At 42.8% G+C, this 25,310-nt stretch overlaps 1 protein-coding gene across 5 annotated transcripts; it reads right to left on the bottom strand.

Annotated features, from left to right (window-relative positions):
* Positions 1-290: 290 nt before the first annotated feature.
* rrbp1a (ribosome binding protein 1a) lies at positions 291-18,554 on the bottom strand. Of its 5 annotated transcripts, none has more exons than XM_083695419.1 (29): positions 18,368-18,554; positions 16,085-16,826; positions 14,613-14,767; positions 14,335-14,457; positions 13,961-14,113; positions 13,635-13,753; positions 13,176-13,329; positions 12,250-12,388; positions 11,942-12,126; positions 11,794-11,828; positions 11,630-11,717; positions 11,390-11,430; positions 11,176-11,257; positions 11,026-11,063; positions 10,860-10,947; positions 10,716-10,756; positions 10,526-10,607; positions 10,076-10,168; positions 9,833-9,925; positions 9,659-9,748; positions 9,292-9,384; positions 9,052-9,123; positions 4,555-4,641; positions 4,319-4,402; positions 3,985-4,080; positions 2,817-2,900; positions 1,367-1,465; positions 983-1,126; positions 291-885 (listed from the first exon to the last, which is right to left on the bottom strand). In XM_083695419.1, the coding sequence occupies exons 2-29, from the start codon at positions 16,806-16,808 to the stop codon at positions 847-849; spliced, it is 3,321 nt and encodes a 1,106-aa protein (XP_083551545.1). In that variant the 5' UTR covers positions 16,809-16,826; positions 18,368-18,554; the 3' UTR covers positions 291-846. The 5 variants fall into 5 exon arrangements, with proteins under 5 accessions (XP_083551545.1, XP_083551547.1, XP_083551548.1 ...); XM_083695421.1 differs by having other exon boundaries at positions 11,390-11,427; XM_083695422.1 differs by having other exon boundaries at positions 12,008-12,126.
* Between the last annotated feature and the right edge of the window lie 6,756 nt (positions 18,555-25,310).

Genomic DNA, 25,310 nt, shown 5'->3' with positions numbered 1-25,310 from the left:
AAGTTCCACTAGTTTCTGAAACCTTGCAAACCATAGCTACAATTGCTATAACCAGTCTGTTGTCTGCCAGTATAATAGCAGTATTCAACTTGCTACCTAAACATTCCTTCAAATAAAGCCATCTAATGAAACATACATCTACTGGTTCATCTGACATATCTTGTATTTTCTCCCTCCGGGTTTGTGAAATCAATCCTATGTTTCATGATAAACAAGTATATGCTGTATCAGAATACCTAGGATAGATTATTTTCTTTTTGTGGTGAAACCGATGAAATTGTGAATACTCACATACTGTTTAATAACATGTTATAAACCCATACTGGCTGGGCACCATTGGATTTGCATGACATAAATAAATACAATAAATACAATCATTCAACAAGTCATTACACATCACAATGTAGTTTATTCTTCATCAAATTCATACATTTGTTTTGGCAGCCAGCTACAGAGGGTAGAAGGCACTCAATGTATTGCATCAGTGTACCATAAAATGTTCCCATCTTTCAATGACATACACAAAGTAATTGCACAGGTTGATGTACTGCACGTTAAATGCACAAACGTTTCCCTTTTAACACTGAACAATGGGGTAATTGGTGACTATAAGGCAGATTGAGTACAATTCCTGACAGACAGAATTGTTGATGGAATGTAGAGTTTCAACAAGTTAAGTTTGCAGCATAATTTTTTTCCTCATCTTTCAATTAAATGTTCATAGTTTAAACATTTTGATTCTTACAGGAGTTGTAATCAACTACAGTACCATAGAGAAGAACAGTTTTGGAATGCATAACTATGGTAATCATAAGGCATTTTGGCAATTGTGTAGTGTCTTCAATCCTAAACAGATGTCCCCTCCTTCAGCTCTGTAATCTCTCCCTGAAAGACATGCAAAAAAACAAAAACAAATGAAAACCAGACCAACACATTTCAAAACCACAGTACTTTTCCAGCAAAGGTAGTGTTTTTTGTGTACCTTGCTCTCATAGCTGTCCTGTAGTGTCCTGACAGTGTCCCTCTCTTTGGCAAGCTGCTCCTGACTGGTTTTGAGTAGCTGCTGGAGCTTGGTGGCTGCTTGTCCCAGGTCTTTGGTCAGTTTCTTCTCCTTCTCAAGTCGCTCCTGTAGAGGGAGGGGAACAGAGTGATTAACCACTAAAATACTTTAGACAGACAATCAGCTTCAGCACATAGGAGGAACAAGCAATCAGCTGAACCAGGTAAGTAGACCATGCAGAAGGACTACAGGAATGAAGGCACAACACTTTATTTATCTCAGGTAAGACAATGCTAATAGGCCACATTGACCGAGATTGCTATGGTCAGGCTGATGAGATGGCAGGTATGTGGCTTTGTACTGTACCTTTAGCTGGTTGACGTCATCTGTGTCAGCCAGTGGGGCCTCTCCTGCAGCCTTTAGTAGGTCAAGCTGAGCCTGCAGCTCTGTGACCGTCTTCTGAGCCTGTGAGGTGTACAAACAATTAGACAATGACAGTTTAGCACACCACTCACACAGCCAGATCATCAGTGATCGGTTTATCGAAAGGAATGAGGAACAGTCTGAGGAGGCCAAAGGTAAACTTTTACACCATTAGCTGCCACATGTATACAGTGGCTTCAGAAAGAATTCGGACCCTTTCACTTTTTCCACACTTTGTTGTGTTATAGACTCAATTCAAAATTTGTTAAACAAATGTTTTTGCAATCAATCCACACACAATACCCATAATGACAAAGAGAAAACACATTTTAGAAATGTATGCAAATGTATTTAAATGTAAGTACATAAATACTTCGTTTACATAAGTATTCAAATGCTAAAATATTGTCAACAAGTCACTCAATAAGTTGAATTGAGTCCAACTTAATGCAAGTATAATAGTTCATGTGGTTTTGGAATTAATATCTTTATTTTTAGAGGGTCTCTGATTTGCATAGGAATCAATTACACACTGTATGGATCAGGTTGTCATTACAAACTGAGCAAATGAAGAGGAACAAAACTGCTCAGGAATGCGACCCTGAAGCCTGGGAAGACTTAAAAAAATAACAAAATCTATAACCAAATGGCCAAAAATGATCCCTTAATGGCAAATAGTCTATCTCACATTCATAATTGTGTTTGCAACAATGAATTCAAGTGATACAGCAAAAAAAGTGGCTGGAAATGTGTTAATTTGGTTTTACTACAAAGCATTAAGTTTAGTTCAAATCCAGCACAGCAGTTTCTGCACCATCCCTCGTGTGAAGAATAGTGGTAGCTGCATCATGTTATGGGTATGTTTGTCACTGGCAGGGACTGGGGAGTTTGTCAGGATCAAAAGAAAATTATTATTATTGTTGAGTTGTTAGTGACAGCCTCACCCACAGTGTGTAATTGATTCCTATGCAAATCAGAGACCCTATAAAAACGAATATTAAATTGGACTTAATATTACTTTTATTATATATATATATCACGAAAACTATTTTCCTTGCACTCAATTCAACTGACTGAGTGACTTGTTGATGACATTTTTGCATTCGAGCGAATTATAAGAGTGTCATAGCAAAGGGTCTGAATACTTATGTAAATGAGGTATTTCTTCATTTTAATTTGAATAAATTTGCTAACATTTCTAAAAACGTGTTTCCGCTTTGTCATTATGGGGTATTGTGTCTGGATTGGTGGCAAAAAAATACATTTAATCCATTTTAAATTGAGTCTATAATACAACAAAATGTGCAAAAGTTAAGGGGCCCAATACTTTCCGAAGCCACTGTAGATAATTGAGCTGCCCCCTCCACCGATATGGAAGGTGCCACTTCATTACCTGCTCAAACTCCTCAGACAGCTGCTGCCTCAGAGCCTCCTCCCTCTGAAGCTTCTCTGTAGTCTTACTTAGCTGAGACTGGACCTGGACACACACAGATGACAGTGTCAGCACCACAGCGCACGCACGCATCTTGGTTTCACGCACGCACGCAGCTTTCCACCCTGTGCCATGTTAGTGCTCTTTTCAGTCCACAGCAGACAATAAGTTAATGTCAAAAACAGATTGTGCAGCTATTAGGTCAAATAGCAAATATAAGTGTAAAAGAGGAGTGAGCATGCTACTGTAAGATGAGAGAAGCAGTGGTTAGGGTTAGCCTGAGCAGATAGCACTGATTTAACACACATTGTATTTAGCAGCATTAACAGGTGTATGGGAAGTACTGGACAAACTGGGAATGCTGCCGGAGTAAAGATCAACCTGTCATCATTACTCATGTTACTAAATCCTTAAACTAGGGCTAGTTTCAACAACCCAAGCCTGGAGCATAGGCCTACCGATCCAGCCTTGGATTGCTTAAAACTGTATTTATCAATGTCAATCCAAATAGTTCAGCAATAGAACTGCAGGGGTCCTATCCATTCCACATTTCTATACCCTTCACTTACGCTCTCTTATTGTGTGAGCCCCTCAGTGACTCAAGTCATCTTGATGACCTCTGCGAGTGAACCCTACCTGAGCGAAGGGGGTTGAGCGAGGGATAGGCCGAACTGCCGTTAGTGGTTGCTGTTTTATACCTGTCTGGGTAGGTCAAAAGACAGGTATGAAACAGCAACCACTAACAGCCGTTTGGGCATCAATTGTGCCGAAGGGATGTTTTTTGTTGAGTTGGTGAAGGGGGTATTTGGAGGGGATAGAATGCCTCCTGCCCTTGCTTACAAAGGAATGGAATCGCGCTGATGTTCGCCGCCATCTCGCATCTGGGCAAAACAGGGATTCCCCCTTCAGTGAAGGCAAGGGAATGCACTGAAGCAAACATTTATTTCGGAATGGAAAGGAACCCTGGCTTCATTGGGGCTTAGTACACCCCAGCTACATCCAAATATGGTTTAACCACAGAAGAGACCATAGAGCTCAAGCCCTGGTTACGGTGAGTGGTGACCAGTGTGTCCAGGACTCCTCAACAGCAGGAAGTGAAGGGTGCCCCATGACCTAGTCGCACCCTGACCTGACTGGGCTCGGGCTCAGCTTGGCCGTTCTGTGGCCCAGGGACGACCTCCTCTCTTTGAGCATGCTCCGTCGCCTCGCTCAGCTGCTCTCTGACCTGGAACAGGAAGCTGCCGCTCATTACGAGCCACTGAACCCCCTCCATCCTCATCCACCACTACCTCTATCCATCCTCATCCCCCTTTACCTACCACATTCAAATGTCAATGATTTTCCTGTAAGAAAACATTTAATTTATCTTCTGACCTCTATGGGCAACCTGTAAATGATATCATAGCAGTAATGATTCCTGTTCCTGTAGTAAGGAACACAGAGAACGGCAGTGGTACACTCACCAGCGCTAGCTCCTCCTTCTGTGACTGAGCCTCCATCTGGGCTGACTCCAGCTGACTCTGAGTCTCTGACAGCAGGAGCTTCAGCTGGACAGAGCACAAAACAGAAAACTCAAAGTAGAGTACACACACAACTAAAGCACACCATACAACTGCATCTACAGACACAATAGTCTGACAGTCAGAAGTAAGGGAAGGCAGCGTTGAGTGTAAGAGGTCTGTTGATGAGGTTACAGTACCTGTGTCATCTCCTCAGCGTAACTCTGGCTGTGTGACTCCAATTGTTTCTCCAGCTGGGCCTCCAAAAGCATTAACTGCTCCTTCAGCTGCAGACAACAATTATGAGAGTCCATGAGTGCAATACAATTATACCACACATGCATGCATGCACACACACTTCAAATCATCCTGTGATCAAATTGCAAGAGACACAATTATAAGGTTACCTCAGAGTTCACAGGTGGCCATCTGTTAGGAGACATGCTAATCAAGCCAATCATTTGGAACAACCGATTATGGTGAGCGATCAAGTAAGGTGTGAAAAGAACTCTCAAACCAATTAAGATGGTAATGCTTTGTATCCTGCTACAGACTGGTTGATAGATCAAAGGGGTAAAACACTACAAGGGGTTCAGACCACACAGCTGGACTCAGAGTATGGACTTGCTCTGCTGTCTGATTACACCAAGTGAAAGATTCCTTAAAACACAGAAGTTGTCACTGTCCTTTACTTTCTTACACATGGCGAGCCACCCAGTGAAGGAATTACCAGAAGATGATTGTAGAATAACAGAGGATTTGATTCCGGAATTGAAGAAGAAGAGTAACTAGATCAACTGGATTCTGGCCATTCATGTCATGTTATCGAACACGAGTGGATATTCCCTTATATTAGTTAATTAACTTAGGAATTAAAGGACACCTTTGGAACCTTTCAAGTAACTGGCAGATGGAATTGCGATTCTAAAGTATTGGAATCGGAAGAGAAGATTCAAAAGCAACAAGATATTGGTCTACTGTGCATAACAAAGGAGGAGGTTTGTAGCAGCCTAAAGTAACTGGCCACATTTGGTTGTGGTCTATTTCTAAAACAACAGGAATACACAAGGTTTAAAGGTTATATATATATATATATATATATATATATATATATATATATATATATATATATATATATATATATATATATATATATATATATATATATATATATATATATATATATATATATATATATATATATATTATATAATTGATCCTAACCCTAACCCTGTGACCTTGGACTCAAAAGATATATATATATATATATATATATATATATATATATATATATATATATATATATATATATATATATATATATATATCTTTTGAGTCCAAGGTCACAGGGTTAGGGTTAGGATCAATTGGATAGACACCCATTGGTAATACTTTTGTCATTTGTTTTTGAGAAAGGGAGAGTTTGAATTTTTCATATTGTTTTTCCATTAGATTTCAGTGTGCCATTGGTTTCCCAATGTTAATGGGGCAGTATATTGATAAGCATGGGGTACATGATATACTACAGCGGTTAGACAGCCAAGATGAGCCCTACGCAGGGGCTATGTACGAGCTCAAAAGTAACTAAAAGACGTTAAAGAATAAGAATGAAAAAGTGGCCATAGCATTACAAGCACTTACAAGTTTCTCACAAAAAGTTAAAGACAAGAATATCTACACTAGGAAAGGAGAATAGTGTACTACCTGTACGCTGCATTCGACACAGTAAACTACCAAATCCTTCTCTTCATCCTCTCAGAACTGGGCATCTCTGGCTCTGCACTCTCCTGGTTTGCATCCTACCTGGCCGATTGCTCTTACCAGGTGATGTGGAGAGGGTGGCTGTCCTTTTCACGTGCCCTCACAACTGGGGCCCCGTCCTAGGGCCCTTATTGTTCTCCCTTTATACCAAATCTCTTGACTCTGTAATTTCCTCACATGGTTTTCTCCTACCACTGCTACTCAGATGACACTCAACTCTTTCTCTCTTTCCACCCCTCTGACACACAGGTGGCGACATGCATCTCTGCATGTCTTCCAGACATTTCTGCTTGGATGTCAGCCCACCACCTCAAGCTCAACCTTAACAAGACTGAGCTGCTCTTCCTCCCTGGGAAAGTCTGCCCACTCCAAGACTTCTCCATCACAGTCGAGTCAAACTTCACTGTGACCTCATCCTAGACAGCCAAGAATCTTGGGGTGATCCTTGACAACCACTTATCCTGTGTGGTGAACATCACAGCGACAGCGCGCTCCTGTAGATTCTTCCTCTTCAACATCCAAAGGATATGTCCATTCCTCACGAGAAAAGCAGCACAACTGGTTCAGGCACTTGTGATCTCCTGCCTTGACTACTGCAACACAGTCTTGGCCGGGCTCCCCGCCTCCGTTTTCAGACCTCTGTAGCTCATCCAGAATGCTGCCGCCCGTCTGGTGTTCAATCTCCCCAAATTCTCCCATGTCACCCCGCTCCTTCGCACCCTTCACTAGCTCCCGGGAGGAGCTCACATCAGATTCAAGACCCTGGTGCTCGCCTACTGGGCAGTAAAGGGAACAGCCCCTCCCTACTTGCAAGCAATGGTCAGCCCCCAAACCCCTGCCTGATCGCTCCATTCTTCCACCTCGGCTGGCAGCCTGGCACCACCGCCTTTACGAGGATGCAGCGTCATGCTGTTCAGTCTCAGCTTTTCACTGTCTTGGTGCCCCGGTGGTGGAACGAGCTTCCCACTGCTGTCAGGACTGCAGAGTCACTACCTATCGCCGTAGATTGAAGACCCATCTGTTCAGGCTACATCTTGACTGTCCCTCCTAAAGACCTCTTCAACCCTCCACTACCCCTCTGTACTGTTTTTTTTTAAGTAATGCTTCCTTCTTCTAACATTGTGACTGCCAGGCAGACACACAATGACAGGGTTGATTATCTGTTAATACAGTAAGGTTCCCCGTAGCTCCAGTGCATCAAACAACCACCATTACACCTGCGCAGGGTGACACACCACGGCACTCAGTCGTCACCACAACAGTGAAACCTCCCGGAGACATTGGTTTACTAGTTAGGAATATTGGGAAGTTTGAACCTGCACGTGTGTTGTGTTGATGGCTTGTCTGCCTCATTCCTTGGCCAACGCTCTTCCTCAGAATATACGGACTAAGAATGCAGATGCGGAAGCTAGGAAATTACTCATTCAGTAGATTGGGAAAAGATAAAGGAGGTAGAAATGGCGTCAGGGGAACATCCAGCGGGATATGCATCCAGGTTATGGGAAGCTTTCAATTCATACAGTGGCATTGTTGGGCTAACTCAGCAGGACCCCCTTTTCAAGTCAGCACTGATTGCAGAGTGACGCCAACACATGACAAGCCCTTGCACTACACAGATTCTAACACCCTGTACACAGACATAGTGATTAAAATGACCAAAGTCTACAACACTACTGTTAGAAACTTAATGGCAACTACAAGCTAACCTGCAGCTGCTTATGGGGACACATGATGTACCCACTTTGGTAGGAGAGCGTTGTTTGTTTTGCACAAAACTGGGCATATCGCAAGACAATGTGAGCCCCATCAAGGTGATAGGAGTTGTAAACTGACATGGCAATACTTTTAGCAGCAACAGGTAACAGCCATATACATTTTGAATAGAGTGTTACCCACAAGACAGATGTGGCAACAGAGACACAGTAGGACATTTGGTTTAATATGAATTTCAAATTGATAATTGTGATTGTGATCAGATATTCAACCCTGTTCACAATCAAGGGGGGAAGGTCTGGAGGTACAGAGTGGGTTATGCAAAATGTAGCTCTTGATACAAGGCATGGACTTATCAAGGTTCTGAAACTGGAGGTTGAAGAACTCAGTACTATTTGGAGACTATGAACAGAAAAAGACAATACAAGGTTCTGGATTTGGACAAAACCAGCACGGAAACCTTGTTGCAGTTTAAACACAATTTTCACATTTCCATGTATCAAATTGTTATCAGTGATCGATATTTGTTAATACTTTGTAAATGTTTTGTTTTTGTATTTTGCCCAATTCTGATCTATTTACTTTTGTCTGAGGCAGACATATTTCTATTCATCTGGTTTAAAAGCAAGTGTTTGATATTTCCTGTCAAAAGTATATAGTATAACCATATTAAATGTGTCTATAACTGTGCAGGCTCTTGGAGCAATAGGGAACTGACTCCAGGATAAAGAAGAATACACATTTAGAGACAAGTAACATTTCCCTAGTAAGAGGGTGACAACCTTAAGTTTCACAAAAACTGAAGAACTTTGTGATGCTATTTGTGATGCTATTTCAATTAATTGAAAAAAAGCATCAAAGAGGGGGATATAAGATTCAGACTGTGAATAGACCTCAGAGTTCACAGGTGGCCATCTGTTAGGAGACATCAGGCCAATCCGAACTGGTTCTCACAACATCCTGTGATGGTGAGTGATCAAGTTAGGTGTGACAAGAACTCTCAAACCAGTTAAGATGGTAATGCTTTGTATCCTGCTTCAGACTGGTTGATAGATCAAAGGGGGAAAACACAAGGGCTTAGACCCAGAGTATGGACTTGCTCTGCTGCCTGATCACACCAAGTAAAAGATTCCTTAAACACAGAAGTTGTCACTGTCCTTCATTTTCTTACACAAAATCACAATCAAAGATCACAATCAAATCGTTTTAGTAAACCCCCCTACCTGTTCTGTATTTTGGTTTTCTGCTTTCAAGCCCTCTGCAGCTTCATCCAAAGTGTGCACTTTCTCCAGAGCCTAGCATAAGAGGGTCTGGGTTAAACAGGAACACAGCACTGCCGTCACAAAGCCCTGAATGGACTGACCCTACCCATAAAACATCCTCATCCGCCATCTTCACTACCTGTTCATTACTGTGACAAGAGGGCGAAGAAGCAAGCAACACTAGAGGAGATGAAAAATCACCTTCTTCAACTGGCCGTCTGATTCAGCCATCTTGGTTTTCCACACCAGGTCCTCCTCCTCTACACTCTTCTGAAGGTCCTTCAGCATTCCTTCCTGTGGAGCGGAAGACATGAGAATATCTATACCACCATAACCTCTAAGCATTGGGACAGTGAAGAATTTTTTTCTTCTTTTGGCTCTAGACTCCAAAAGTTTGGATTTGAAATCAAACAACGTCTATGAGGTTTAAAGTACAGATTTGCAGCTTTTATCTGAGGGTATTTGTGTACATATTGGTTTCACCATTTAGAAATGACAACAATTTGTATACATAGTCCTCTATTTCATGGCACTAGAGGTGTTACTGGAAGGTAGCAGTAGCACTCACCGTTTCGGCCAGGACGGTCCTGTACTGGTCACACTCTGTCTGCAACGTGCCGTGGCTCTCCTCTGTCTCCTTTAGCTTCTCCAGCAGCTCCTAAAAACACCACAAATCAGTCACAACCATGCCTTTTGTCAGACCAGGCCATTCCATGTGAGAGGCAGTGTCATCATGGCTTACCAGCAGCTCTGTGCTATGCTGAGATTCCTGGCTTTGCTGCCTGTGAAGGAGGCTTTCCTGTGCTTTCTGTGCAAAGTCTTGCAACCAGTTTGACTGAGGGAGAAAAGTAGATAACAGTAATTTACAATACCTCAGATCATTTCAGAATTTACATTACAATATACGGTACATTTGTTTCTCCATTTTATTCTCAGACAATATGGAAATCCAGAACTGAGGAGGCCTTGAGATGTGTTCAAGTACCTGCTGTGTTTCTACAGGTATATGTGGGAAGAGTGTCTGAAGGGCTTCTTTGGCCTCTGTCTGAAACACGCTTAGCTCTGCTTGCACATCCTCCTGCAAGCTCAAAGTTCATGGTTAGAAAATGCAGCATAGCTGTGCATACATGGAGGTTTGTTCTCTAACTGGTCCCCACATAAGGATTTAGCCGGATATAGTTGGTCAAAGGTAATTATCTTAAAATCAGATGCTTGTACAAGACACGTACAGTATGCAAACATTCCAGCAGGGAGGACTTGTAGTACTCCCAGGCAAACAGGAGATGGCAATATGGCCTTCAGTGTGGGAGAATATTGGTCAATTGTGTTTCAGTATTTTCAGTAACTCTGCAGAGGCGAGGACACTGAAGAATATGTACAGTTCTGCTGTCTGATCTGACCTCTGTGAGAAGCCAAAGGTAAAAGGAAAACTTACAATGTCACTGCCCTTTGATTGTTCCCTTGCTTCTCTAAGCTTCTCCTGCAGTGATGTGATCAACGTATCCCTCTCTCCCAGACTAGCAAAACAACCAAAGAGAGAAGCAGGGTTACAAATGTTCATATACCATAAGGGATACATGTTACAATAAAAATTGATTTAAAAAGCCAACAAGGCTCCAAAGCACCTGTCTTGGAGCAGTGCAAGTTCTGCTGAGTCGTCAGTTTGCTGTAACAGAAATAAAGCACTAATTCAGGGTGACAGATGATACCGTAATACTGATATTGTTGATACATTAGAAGGGAACTATGGGAGAGAGTGGGGAACTTACAGGGCTGCTGCTCTGTGCTGCCTCTGTTTCTTTAAGTTGCTTTAGTTCCTCCTGTAATGATGATACCTGGCTCTCCCTCTCCTTCAGGCTGTAAGGGCCAATTTAAGTTAAACAGTGCCATTGGCTTAGGTCTAAGTGTGCGCAAAGCAACCAAAATCACACTTACCTGTTCTGTAATTGTTCCATCTCACCTGATACCTCAGCCTGGTAAAAGGGAATATAAAGTAAGAACTATTGAGAACACACATAACATTTCCAATGCAAAAATGACCATGCAAATGGAAGTGTAGTGTTTTAGAGTAAAGGCTAAACTTACGGGAGCATTTTTAAGTTGCTCTCTCTCTTCTTTAAGGTGCTTAAGTTCCTCTTGGAGTGATGCCACCAAGCTTACTTCTTCACTACAATGAAGAGAGACAAACTTGAGATAAGCACAAGCACATAATCATAATCAATAAAGACATGTCAACTTCAAGTGGGTGATTTTCTGACAATCATGAATCATTCAATCAATGATTTTTTTCCAATCATACCTGCTGGTTGCCTGCTCCATCTGTTCAGTAGTGGTCTCCTGCTGGGATAGCATAATGATTAGCACACATATACTGTACATGACGTATACTTCTGTAAGGACCTCACTCGAAAAGGGATCTCATATCTAAAGGGGTTTATTCTCCCAACAAATTTCAAAATGTATAGACATAACTGATTCTGCTGAAAAAACATAGCTTTGTCATAGCACAGTGGGAGGCTGAAAAAGAGGAGGTACATACAGCAGTCATGGTTGTCTCCTGTTTCATTTCTTTGATCTGCTTCAGCTCCTCTTGGAGGGTTGCCAACTGACTGTCTCTGTCAGTAAGACTGAAAAAGTAATTGAGCTGTTTAGAGAGGGCCAGCACCATTTTTGTTATCAATGAGGCACAAACATCAAACTTACCTGAACTTTAGCTGTTCCAGTTCTGTGGAATTTGCCTGTCAAAATGTAAATAACAGACCTGTAAAAATAAATATTTATGGTCTAGATCTAGCCATGTCCTGCTAGATTGTCCATGGAGAACAGTCATTGAGGTATGAAAGGGTCTGACCTGGCTGTGGTCCTCCGCCTCCCCCCTGCTCTGGCTTGCCTCTAGCAGCACATGGATGGAGCTCACCTGCTCCTCCAGCTGTCTCTTCTCCACCTCTGTCTGCTCTAGCTGGGCTGTGAGAGCCTCCACCTGGGCAGAGCGCTCCTTCAGCTCAGCCTCCAGGCTCCCCATACGCACCTGGAGCTCTGTGGGGCAGCCACCAGAATCATCACAACACTCACCAGTCACAATCTACTCTCAAAACTGATCACCAACATCAATTATCTCTCCTATATTGTCTCTCTCTCTCTCTCTCTCTCTCTACTGACCTGAGAGAGCAGTGTTGTCCTGCTGGGCTTGCTCCAGGTTGGCCTCTAAGCTGCTTCTGCTGCTCTGGGCTGTCCTAAACTCCTCACTCACCTCCTCCAGCCTCCTCTGCAGCACCTGCTCACTCTCCACATGGCTGGCCTGGGGAGGGGGAACATGCATATGTCAACCACCAGGTGGAAGCAGAGGCCCACTGAACAGCAAGTAAGTAGAAGTGACACATGAAACATCCTGTTACCATCACTGTGACAAAGCACTCGGCAGGGCAGATTTCTCTGAGAGAGAAAAGTGGGATTAAGGACTAAGAATAGAGTGAAGTACCTAGGGTGTGATTACCAGTATCTTCACTGACTGGACCTTTCATTACATAACATGTTGATAGACCTCAGGCCAGGAAGTGATGTTAGAAAATGATTAAACAGAATGAACTCTTGACTGCCATGAAGCACTGACTCACTCACTGCAGACATCTCATAATACTTCAGACGCATGGCATTCCATTTGTATACATGACTGAGGTTTGAATTGATTACCATTTGCAGATATCACAGTCAGAGTAGAGCGATGCTTGGGCACGCACACATTCCAGCTGGTGCTGAAAAGTGTTTCCACAGCAGCCCCATTACTGTGTGGCTGCATTCCAACCAAACACAGGGCTCTGTGATTACAAGGCAATCAGACATCCCACACCATTGCATTAGAGGGGTGAGGGGCCGGTGGGTGAGGATTGAGCTCGTCACGTAGGACCTATGCCTTCTCCATTCTAACTGGCAGCTGAGAGTGCAGCCTTACAGTACAACACCCATTTGGATTAATCATAGAGTCCGAGGTTACTTTAGACATTATGTAAAAGAGGACACAATCTCCTCTCCATTTACACTGATGTGTAATAAGGAGGATACTGTGATCCCAGGGCCTCCAGTCTGACCTGCACCAGGGAGAGCTGTTTCTCAGTAGCAGAGACCTTGGCCTCCAGGCCCTTCCTGATGTGCTCATCAGCCTGCAGACTCTCACTCTTCTCCCCAAGCTCCTTGTTCAGCTTGGCACACTCCTGCCGCAGCTTAGCCAGCTCTGCATTCTGTCTGAGGACGCCAGTACAAAGTCAGGAAAAATACCTTGCATAAACACAGGCTGCACGCCAGTCCTTGGCTTAGTCAAACAGATTCACTTTATAAACACTTGAGTAATCCTGGAACACACTGTTCAACCCAATATTACACCTGTACTCAAAAACAAGATTCTCAAACATGTTCCATAAACATACATGAAACAGCTAAGAATTCCCTAGTGTCCCAACACTCTCCCCACACTAGAGTGACCCAGATAGCACCCTACCACCCTTCACATCAGCCACAACCATGCCTGGGGGTGGGGGGGGGGCACTCACTTGCTCTCAGCCTGACTGGTGGCCTGGTTCAATGCGTCCCGGAGGATGGAGTTCTCCTGCTGCAGACGGGCCAACTGAGCATTGGGGCCTTTCTCCAGCTGATCCTGTAGACTCAGAACCTGAGAGAGGAGTGAAGAGACACACTGGAGAAACTTTTTTTCCTACAACTTTTTACAGGCATTAAACTATAAGACAGACACTCCTAAACGCTAATTACCAAGGTGTGCTAAAAAATCTCAAATTGAATCACATAAAACAACATCAAAGATACATAAATAGTAGCTCATGACAATCTGGCCCAATGGCGATGACCTGTGACCCCTGACCTTGGCATTGAGTTTCTGTGTCTGGGCTACATGGTCCTGGTAGCTGGCCTGCATGCGGGCCTGCAGGGCGATCATCTCCTGCTCCCGCGCACTAAGCTGAGAACTCCACCGTGTCTCCACGCTAGCAACCTTCGACTTCTCAGCAGACAACTCCTAAAAACAACAGCCAAGTGGTCAAGAGCCGTCAAACTGTCATGGGGTGTCTTATCTAAATTATTGTGTGTGGTTGATGATTTGATGCAAGACATTATATGACACGGTGCAACTCCAGATGAATCAGAATTTTGCTTGAGATTGTAAGAGATAGCTAGCAAGTCCATGTTTAGGCTTTTGCTGCAGATGTTGATGTTGTCATGTTGCGTACAGTATCTTACCTTAGAGAGTTCTCTCAGACGGTTCTTGGCGGCAGCAGCATCCTCCTGCTCAGCGGCCAGCTGCTTCTCCCTCTCCTCCAGCTGTTTCTTCAACACAGCCACTGGATCCCCCTTCTGAGTGGCCTGAGCACAGACAGTCAAGTCATTACCATCCATCCACATTCTCTACACCCATGTCCACACATGACCCTGACCAATAATACCCTAACCTCCTTCCCATGCCTGACAGGTGTGCCCTGTCCCCCCCCCTCCCCTCAACCCAGTGGTGTCTCCCATACCTTGTGCCAGGTGTCCTGCACAATGCCAGCCTTCTCAGACAGGATCTTGATGAGCCGCTGCGTCTCGCCCTCACTGAACACCATGCTGCTGACTGTAGAGACCAGTGCCTTGTAGGGCAGAAACAGAGGAGCGTCCGCAGAGTCCACTGCCAAAGCTACGGAGAAGGACACCACACCCATTACCAGAGTAGAAATAAATAGGCTAATAAATAGGCTTCTAGCATTATTCTCATTTAAGACCAAGACCAGTTAATTACCATGCTGTCAAATTATTATTTGAATTGTGAGCAGGGAAATCCTCCCACTCAGGTCTGACTCATATTGGTTGTTGTCTTGACGGGTAAAAGTCAAACATTTAATATGTGTCAAATATGTCTGCCATTACAATACTAAGTTCCCACACTGCCTCAGGGCTGTGTGTGGGTTGCAGGCTCCCACAGTGCCTTGGGGGCAGGTAGCCCTGGCTGAAGAGGTGATGGGGCAGAGTGGCACCAAACGGAGACGGCCCCTGGGGCAGCAGAGAAAAAACCCTATTGTTGGGGCACTGAGAGCCTTTGTCAGCTAACACAACAGGGTAGCACTGTTTGGACAGGCCAGTCCGCTCTGCCCTGCACAGTGGCATGCCAGACTTTGCCCACCTCTGTCCACTGGTACTCGTTCCCATGGACACAGAAGGAGTGGCTCATCAGCACTGAGGGAGCATTACAATGCAGCTAAGACTAATATTAATATATACGGTTATGTGTTGTGTGTGTGTGTGTGTGTGTGGGGGGGGGGGGGGAGGGGGGGGGCGGGGGGGGGACTACACTACAGCTACAGTACGTGTTATGGCTACTGTAGTTCCTGCTTAGACGACCACTTCCATCCATTCAAACAGAGAAGTGCTATTTTAAAAAAAGCCAAACAGTTACCTCATTGTGTCAATCACACAAGACATGGCACATTAGCGAATTTCAGTGTTCATTATTCCATTCACTTCAGAAATCATTAATTTCCATAGCGGAAAATAAATCTGTTAAGGGGCCTAGTTCCACTGTGTTTGACACCATCCATAAATTCACTGTAGCCTACAATAAAATCACAATAATAGAATAACAGTGATTTCAGCACAGATCCATCATCTACTTTGGGGTCCACTAGTGATGCATTATGCCATAAAGCATCATTTTATACACAGAATTAGGGCAGCCTTTCTTTTGAATATTTCCTCTGGTTGATGGCCACTTACAGAGAGAAAGGCTTTGGATAGTGCATAGTGTACAATGGTCAGAGCCAAGTTGACCAGACCACACCCAAACTTGGCTCCTCTAGTGGGGGAGGACCCTAGCTTCAGCAATCTGTATGACTAACAGTTAATCTAAATAAATTGGGTAAAGGTGCTAATTAATTTAGTAAAAAAGTAACTATTACTCAACAAACTATTTTAAATTTAACCAAATTTTCCATAATCAAATTAATGGAAGCCTTCTTACCAGGCTCAGCCTTCTTCTTGGACGAGGCCTTCTTCTTAGAGATGGCCTCTGCCTTGGGCTCCGGTGTTTTGGCCAGGACTGCAGCTATAGTAGCGATCTGCTGGGAGCCCACCGGGGTCACTGCCATCACTGGGACTTCCTTAGTGACAGCCTCCAGCACTGGGGCAGGTTTTGGGGGTGGCAGTACAGCCTGGTTTGGGGCTGGCTCCACCTTAGCAACTTTCTTCTTTTTCTTTTCTTTTGGGGAGGGAGCAGGTGGGGCATCTACAGGAGTGGGAGCAGGTGCAGCAGTGGCCTGGGGATGGGCTGCAGCTGAGCACTCCAGAGCTGGGGCTGGGGCTGGGGCTGGTTGAGGGGCAGAGTCAGCAGTTGGCTTAGGGGAAGGAGCAGGTGCAGGCTCAGGCTCAGGATCTGGTTCAGCCAGACCCTGAGCGGGTTCAGTCACAGGAACATCTGGGACTTGCTCCGGTTCTGGGAGCTTCTCACTGGGCTTGTCTTCCTTCTTCTTCCCTCGGTTCTTCTTCTCAGATGACTTCTCCTTCTTCTTCTTCTCAGGACGAGGTGGCTGCATCTTGCCAAGCTCCCTACGCTGCTTGGCCAGGGCCTCCTCATAAGACATCTCCTTCATGGAGAAGGTGGAAACCAGTGCAATGCCAATGGCAGAAATTACCATGAAACCACCAAACACCATAATGCCCAGGGTCTGGGGGTCGTAAATATCCATTGTTACTGGTTAGTTGTCCTGCCAAACATGGAAACAAAAAAAGTAAAAAAGTGTCACCACATTAGAAGGTTTAGTGGATTAGGATAGTCAACTAGAGACAACATTGTTCAAAGCAGATGAGCTTTAGGGGCAAAAATACATAATAAAGCCAAAGTAACCTATATCCTTCTATTGGAAAACATTACTCAACCGTTTATGGAATCAGGGTTTAAGAGGAGCTTGGCTATCATTAGAGAATGTGCTATTTCAAAGCCCTGACTGACAGGCCTAGCTCTGACGTTGAGTCTTCCTTTACTACACTGAAATAGTTAGGCCTATGCTAGCAGTAGAATGCCAATTTCCACAGATTACTAAGAAAGGGAATTGTATAGGGTTAACTCCTTGCCTTCAGGCTCTTATCAAGAGGATCATTGCTCAGTTCAAAGTCTACTTTCACTCCACACTGCCTGAGATTTCCAGTAACACCAACTTCTCTCTCTCCAGTACAGTGACAAATCACTCAAAATATGAAATAGCCTAACCCATTCAGGCATTTCACAAAGAAATGTTTGTACTGTATGCCATTGTATACTGTATTCCCAAGCACCACAGAACTGCTCAATGGGTCACACTTTACTTAGAGTTGCCCCTATACCTGTGTAGTAACTCTGTAATTACACTAAAGCAAAGTTATATCAACATAGTAGGCTACACTGGTACATTTTTGTAGGCTAACTGTTTAGTAATATAGCTGAGTGGTTTATGTTAGTGGAATGAGGACAAACAGCTCAACACCATATGCTAGCCTATGTAATTGAGAAATGATTATGTAACAATATGGTAATACATTGTTACTCCATTAATTACAAATGTTACGATACAGGTATATGGCCAACCTAATGTAAAGTGTTAAGGCAAGGGCAGACAGCTAAGCAGTGACTAAAAACCTCTCCATTTAGTTTTCATGGCTAGTGCCAACTGTGTCCAGCTCCATTAAATCAAGGATGTGGGGAAGGTAGCACCGCTTACTGCGTTCTCAGCTGCCTCTGATGAGAAGCCCCTTCATGCAGAAATGCGAACGTCAACCATTATAAAAACTTAGATCAGTCAGGCAACAACCCTTATCACAGCAGGTGCTTCCACTAATCAGTGGGTGCTTTCTCTCTTCTCCTGCTGCCCAAGGTCTGGACATTCCAGTGGGATGGCCATCCCCACAAAAACGTGCAATGCTTTGGTGCGATTGCCACATACTAGAAAATGCTAATACGTAATTTCTATATTATTTGTCATAGCATGTAAGATGGAAAAGTTGTGATATGTCGCTCACAGTCACTATTTAGCTAGCTATGTGTTGGGTGCTATTAGAGGAAGGTTACGACGTTGAAGTATGAATACACAAATTAAGCTATGTTTAGGCTAATTCTAACCATGAAGATGAGCTACAACTGGCTGTCTATTTGAAGTATATAGACACATTAACCATTTAGTCAGAGCTATTTCTAGCTCGTCTGACGAGCTACAGACGTTTCAAGAATGAATTCTAAATTTGACAGAATTCCTACGACTAGCTATAATCCTACCTTATCTCTGCCTGGTGTAGAGCGCTCCAGAAAGAGACTAAAAAAACACGGGTTGTGTAGTTGAGTTTCTTACAATCTCAGGCAAACACGTAGCTGTGCTATTCAGCCAAATTCGCTCTCAGTCTGACTGAAAATCTATGGAGTCGTGGCACTTTGAGCTGGCTAGACGCCGGTACTGGCCCCTTGCCCCAGATAGCCTAATGCAGATGAAACCTAATTGGCTAGAATGCACTCAATCCTGAAACCAGCGTATCATTATGAAATGTGCTTCTGGGAGTTGTAGTCTGTTCTTTGGAATTAGAAAGCAGAGATGCTCTCCTTGATAAAAGCTCATTACAGTAACTAAATAGATGAAATGCCGTCATTCAAAGTCACACTGTATTTGTTCAATAGGAACCTTCAGTACACAACAAACTAGATCAACATTTTAGACTCATTATTAGGCTATGGTTCTGCAAAAGCCCATTGTCATCAAAGTGCCATATTAAGATTCACTTTGCTGAATAATGAAGGAGAGCTACGGGAAGAGACTCCAGTGTGACCATGTGTTTACAAATACAAAAAAATAAGATATAAAAGACAGCCATTGGAGCAGTGATACATAGCCAGACTTACACAACTGACTGCTGTGATGAAAGTGTGATGCAAACTTCACTTAATGTTGAATACAGAAGCAGGAGTCATGCATTAAATTGGTACCCTACAGTTGTGGGCTACTAGGGACTTCACTGGCAGTGCTGCACTTAAGTGTTCAATGTTGTCACAGCCACACCTGTTCAATGTGCTGCCGGATAACACTGTGGATCTCATGACGTCTCAAAATTCACTTGTGGCATTGCCTTTTCTTTTGAGACAATTTAGCTGACAACACACCTTCCTTTCTACTCAAATACAAAGGATTTTCTCTCTCAGGCATCTCAGACTCCAGGTCCTTTGAGAGAAATAGGTCATGATTTGGCCATCAAAACTACATGAATTGCCATATAAATTGTTCTTGTCCAAATAATTATATTTTAGTTGTAATTAAACCAGTGAAAATGACGTATTTCTAAGATAGTTGGATTTACTGAATACATATGATGATATTAGGCCCTCAGTCTTGTGGTTATTACTACTATGGTCCCCTGTCCAGAATAAACAAGAATCTCAGCTCTGCTACATTGGCCTTCCGTATCATAAGCCTCCTTGACACTGACTCTTTTCAAACTGCTGGACAAACAGGGCGTGACAAGCAGGAAGCACTGATCCAGGACGTCATTAAAGGAGCATCTGTCTGTCACAGAGCTGTAAACCAATGACATCCCAAAACAATGACACTTATAATAGCCTCAAACAACAGTTCTTAAGATATTCAAGGTTTTGCAGAGGTCACTCTTTTTTTTCATGGGCATATGTAAAATAACAATTCAGCCAACTTTACTAACCAAATGATCCAAAGCATCCATTGTGACCACTTATTCATGCTCTGCGTATCACTGTTTGTGATGTTTGCAAGAGCACTCTGATAAAGTCCCGTCAAATGCACAACCCTTTTCTGCCAACAGACTAAGCAAGCCCATAAATATCAATGCATCTGATGCACTGAAACCTATGACTGCAATTGCATCTGCACCCAACCATGGAAAAGGGCCTTAAACACTTAATGTTTCTCCTAAGGCTTTACTGAATGTGCTGCTCTCTGTCTACATTTTCTCATCTTTGGCAACATCCCATGACTCATTTCCAACCACTCAAAGTTCAACATTGACTTCAGTTTGATTCATCCCCTTTTTACTATTAAACATATAACCTCTGCTTTTATACATGAGATACTGCATTTGTTCACAAGGCTGATACTTGCATATGCTGCTCATGACACATACAGTTTCAATATCTCACACATACAACATTTCTCTCTATACATGGACCTAGACAGCTATATATTACAGATGATTTATTTGTTTTATTTTCCAATGCTAAATGTTTTTAATTTGCATGTTGTGGGATGTTTTATGTGGTGTAAATCGCCACTCAGAACAAACATCTGCATATTGCTGAACAAAATATATGATCCAAGAAAAACTTTTTTTTTTTTGCATAATGTTGTTTGACTTTTACTATGTAGTCGTCATTTTTAGTCAGTATTTTCAATAACTGAGCTTGATGTGTAAAGAAAGTATGAGACAGTGACTTTCCAATTACACAATCCACCATTTTCAAACATTTACATTATTTCCCATTAAATTATTTATATCATAAAACCCATTATGATACATTTGTAAGGTCAAAAACCATGTTATAATTATCATTTTCTTGAAGATCTAAGCAACCTTGATTTTTAACAATAAATTATCAAAAAAGGCATTATAGCGTTTTTGAATTAAGCTCTTCACAGTTGATCTTTAGATTGATGGCTAATAGGCATTAATTCCTCCTTACACAACAACATGTGAATGCATCTGAGATGTAAAATAAAATAATCTGTGGGGTGTGTAAAGACCATAACATGCATCAGGAGAAGACATGATCTGACATCACAGTGGCAACACATCACACACATCTATACATCAGTTTAATCTATTAGAGTCTATTACAGTTCCTAGAGGCCTAAAGGTCAGCTTTTAAAAATGTATGTCCTATGTATATTGTGTATTATATATTTTTAACCTTTATTTATCACGTTCACTTTTTCAGGAGAGAACTGGTCTTTGTGTATCCACTAAAATGTATATTGAAAGAAAAGCTTTATCTCTGAATTCTCTGACTCTGTCAGGTCACATTTAACTCACAAAGTCAGTCCCAAGGCTGCAGCAGAGCCCCTGGGACATGCAAGGGTAACCCCCCCATTTGCTCTGTACCGATGACTGGCAGCACTCTCATAAAGGGAGCCATTTTGGAATGGGTATTTTTGGCAGCAGCTGCATGCTATTGTGGAGGCATATCCAATCAGATTGCACTGGAATTACAGCATGTAACCATGGCACTGGTCTTTCACAGGAGGACATGTCATTTGAGTCGTTTCACCAGGGCCAGCAGGTGCAGCTTCCCCAGGCCTGGCAGGAGTCCCCTGAGAGGAGACATTGTTTTTGTAAGTTCAGTTGTGACTTTCATGCAACACCTCTTTATCCTACTCCATTTCCCTTAGTGTACATACAGCTTGATTGTACATTTGAACAGTACAACACCAAGGATACAAGCCACAGCTGCATCCTGGGCCAGCCAGATGCTGAGAGAACATTCCACAGAATCTGACACACACTACTCAAGCACAGAACCACATGAGTTCGTCTGCATGAGTCAGTGGATGGATGGCTGAAGAGAATGCATGATGTCGTGATAATAGCCTACTGTGCCACTTGGCAGCTATTGTGATAGAAAAAAGTGCTTTGACATCAATCCATGACCAACAAGACAAAACATGTACAAATGTGGGATATGAGATGCTGAGAGATGACTTAACTTGGTAAATGCCTAGACAGTGTGACCTCTCAGATAATCATGGATCAACCTGATCTGACATCGCAGGTTAATGTTTGACTCTTCCATCCAGTCCACAGTAGCAGTAGGTTGCTCTTTGGATCCATGCTCTGGTAAGTGCCAAATAACTAAAAGTCATTTTTGAGTGACACACTCCTAATATGTGGGTATTTGCAGTGGACACTTGTGATGTGTTCTGATCTCATTGGTTCTAGAGTGAGGTATGTCTGATTCACTGGAGGATTCAACAATCAATCATATACTGGAGAAGTCACTGTGACCCGGTGAGTCAGTTAGACAAACCCAGTAGTCATGATGAAATAGGCAAAGTTGATTTGTTACATTTGAGCAGTGTACTGGCAGTGTTAGTGTGGGTCTTAACCATTTTATGTTATGTCAGCAACAAAGTCTGTTTACAACAGTTTTCCATGTTTAATGAGACACAAGGACTATGCCCAAACAGACAACACCTTTTAGTTTTAATACAACAGCAACAAGTTTTCCTCTCTGTTCACCACTCAATGTCCACATTGTTTATCTCCAATCCTGTGTGGGTGCAGAGGCTGGAGTCCAGGAGGACAAGTCATCAGTTTGATTTGAGCATATGTGATGACTAGTGTGTACCCACATAGAGTAGACAGCTCGGGACAGACTGATGGCTTGGGTAATATTTATTTCATGGCATTCTTTTTTGAAGGTCATCATAGAATATGTTTTAATTTAAATTACTGCTCTGGTATCTTCTAATTAACTGTAGTACTAACTGTAGTACTAATTAACTGTAGTATCAAGATGGCACATCAGAAAACACTTTGGTGCTGCTGATAGAAGTGAAAGTATTATTTTCTAGACTACCCTGTGGGTAGTGTAGAAAATATGGTATATTTGCTCTACAGACACCAGAACAATGTTTGCTCAGGATGTCTCAACAATCAGAGCTCTCAGAGTTTAGAGGAGGACACACTCACAGTGTGCAGACATATACTCACACACATAAAGACACATACTACCTCACACACACAAACAGATAGATTCATAGGATGAGACCAGAATCAAAATCTGGTCACTGTCGAAGGTTTTCGGGCCTGGACACATAGATACACTATGTGCCTATACCTATGATATCAACATTTATGTTGGGAAAACCCTTGTTACCAGGATGAAAACAGTGCAGAGCTCAAAATACTAGACTTGCCAAAAAGACAGGGTAGATGTACATTTCAGTAGAAAGTACCAGTGAGTATATAGCCCTATCAAAGGGTTCACACTGAACAGAAACAAGCAGAAGTGCTTGCCCAGTGCCTCTCAGAGGCTCCACTGCAAGCCCATGCGTTTGTTTAGGAGAGGTTGCTGAGCGACGCTCACCAAGCAGGATACATGCAGTGTGTGCTTTGGTGGTAGCGATTCCCTAGAGCACACTGGCATTTCCTGCCAGCTCACCTACAATACCAGGCTGTCCCATCTCAGGACCCATGATGGCTGATGCTTTTAACAGACACACAGACACAGACACAGACAGACACAGACATAGACACACACACACACACACACACACACACACACACACACAAAGTTGTTTCTTGTTTCAATTAATTTCTATATAGTTATTTATTGTTTATTGCAAGGGAAGATCTTCCATAGGAATCAAGTACAGCTGAATACAACTGAATGCAACTGTGGTACTAACATATGCAGTTTAAATATACATACACATTCCTAAATATATCCTGTCAGCATCAGCATCACAATTTATTTGGTAATACATAGTTAGTGGGAAGAGGTCACGGGTGGAATGTTGTATCTTTGGTGTTGAACACAGAGACCATCTCATAAACAACCAAATTTACAGGCTGTTGCCAGATAAATATCTATTGTATAACCCATATGGACACCGGAAATGTAGTGATAGAACCTAGCACCAGTGACTTGTACAGGTAATAACATTTCCCTTTCCTGAGAATCACTGCTTTTGATATTAAAGGTATCATTTTCATGTATTCAAAGGGAAAGTCAACTTGGTGGGCCATCATAGTCAGAGCTTGCATCCTGTTCCAGATGTTGGAGAACACTGAGCAGACACAGATTTGTTGGGGTTCAATCGTGGTAGACTTATTTATTAATTAAAGGTCCAGTATGTAGATTTTAGCTTTAAATTTGTGCTACAGTAAATGATCATGATAAATCTGTAGCCATCAAGGAATGAGATCGCATGGATCTATTCTCATTTCCTTGTGCTCCGCGCCTTTTACGCACTTCTAGCTCCGCACTGTCCCAGATTTGGTATTCCCATTTAGAAAATGTGCCCGCGTATCTTGCCAAAAAGGCGTTCCAAACTTTACGCCCTAAGAAAATCGCACCCTCTGCCTCAAAATCCCACCCCCAAAATCCCCCACGCGATCTGTGGGCTTCGCGTAGCCCTGCCCGCACCCCTCCCCCCGTCGGAAAAAGACCAGCCCCCCTGTCCATAGGACTATCAATCTTTCATGACCGCTGTCCATGGTGCTTATCTTGCGTTGCGAAATCAGTGATGGTAACATTGCCAAGGTAAGCCTTCAACTGTCTGTCAAAGATTGTAACATTTGTTCCCAAAAGCATCCTTGGTAAAACAGTCATCAAACATGTACAAAATTGACTTCAATCGGTTGAGCTTCTATGACCACAACACGGCAGTTTCAATATCAATGACATAGTACACCCTCTCGTGTGTTATTGCGAAGAGGAGGGCTTACTAGAAAGAATTGAATTGTACTGTCGTAAACTCTCCTATATTACAGCACATACAGTAATATGACAATACAACCTTGTACTGTATGTGTTCTGTTATTCTTGGACCAGATTCCTTCCATCAGAGGCCATTTTTTCTAATTGGTAAGCAATAATGAGATACATTTGATTCTATACATTTGGGCTTTCTGGACTTGATACAGCCTCTCCAGCGCGCAGGGAACGTGGAGATTTTGGGCGTAAAATATCAGGCGAGAATGCGCATATCTATGATATTCAAGAGACACACCCTCAAATGTGAGCTTCTCACGCACATAACGTGTGCATAACGTGGTGCGCAAGGAAATGAGAATAGATATACCCCATGATGAAGAACTTTCAGTGAAGAGTGCTGCATTAGTCCAAACATAGCGTTTTCTAAAATCTGGTGTTAAGTAGGCCACTGGCTTTTACGTGGCTATTTCACGTTTGGTTTGTTTACAAGGATATACACATGTTTGGCGCCATTAGAAAACATGGCACATGCACGTTTTAAAATGTTCACTGTGGCCAGCAACACGCAAAACGACATCGTAAAACTTTTTTTTTTTTCAAAGGTTATTTTTTGGAGTGGGGCAGTCCCACTCTCGTATTGCGTATCTATCCAGTTTTTATGGACAGAGACAGTAAAGAAAGACAGGAAGTAAGGGTATATCAGCAGGGCATGGGCCGGATTCAAACCTCTGCCAAGATGGGCATATGTGTGCACTGTAGGCTGTGGTGC

This window comes from Argentina silus (assembly GCF_951799395.1).
Source record: "Argentina silus genome assembly, chromosome: X".
NCBI classification, from domain to species: Eukaryota; Metazoa; Chordata; class Actinopteri; order Argentiniformes; family Argentinidae; genus Argentina; species Argentina silus.
The sequence above is the reverse complement of the archived record's forward strand: the minus strand, read 5'-3'. Positions and strand labels throughout refer to the sequence as shown.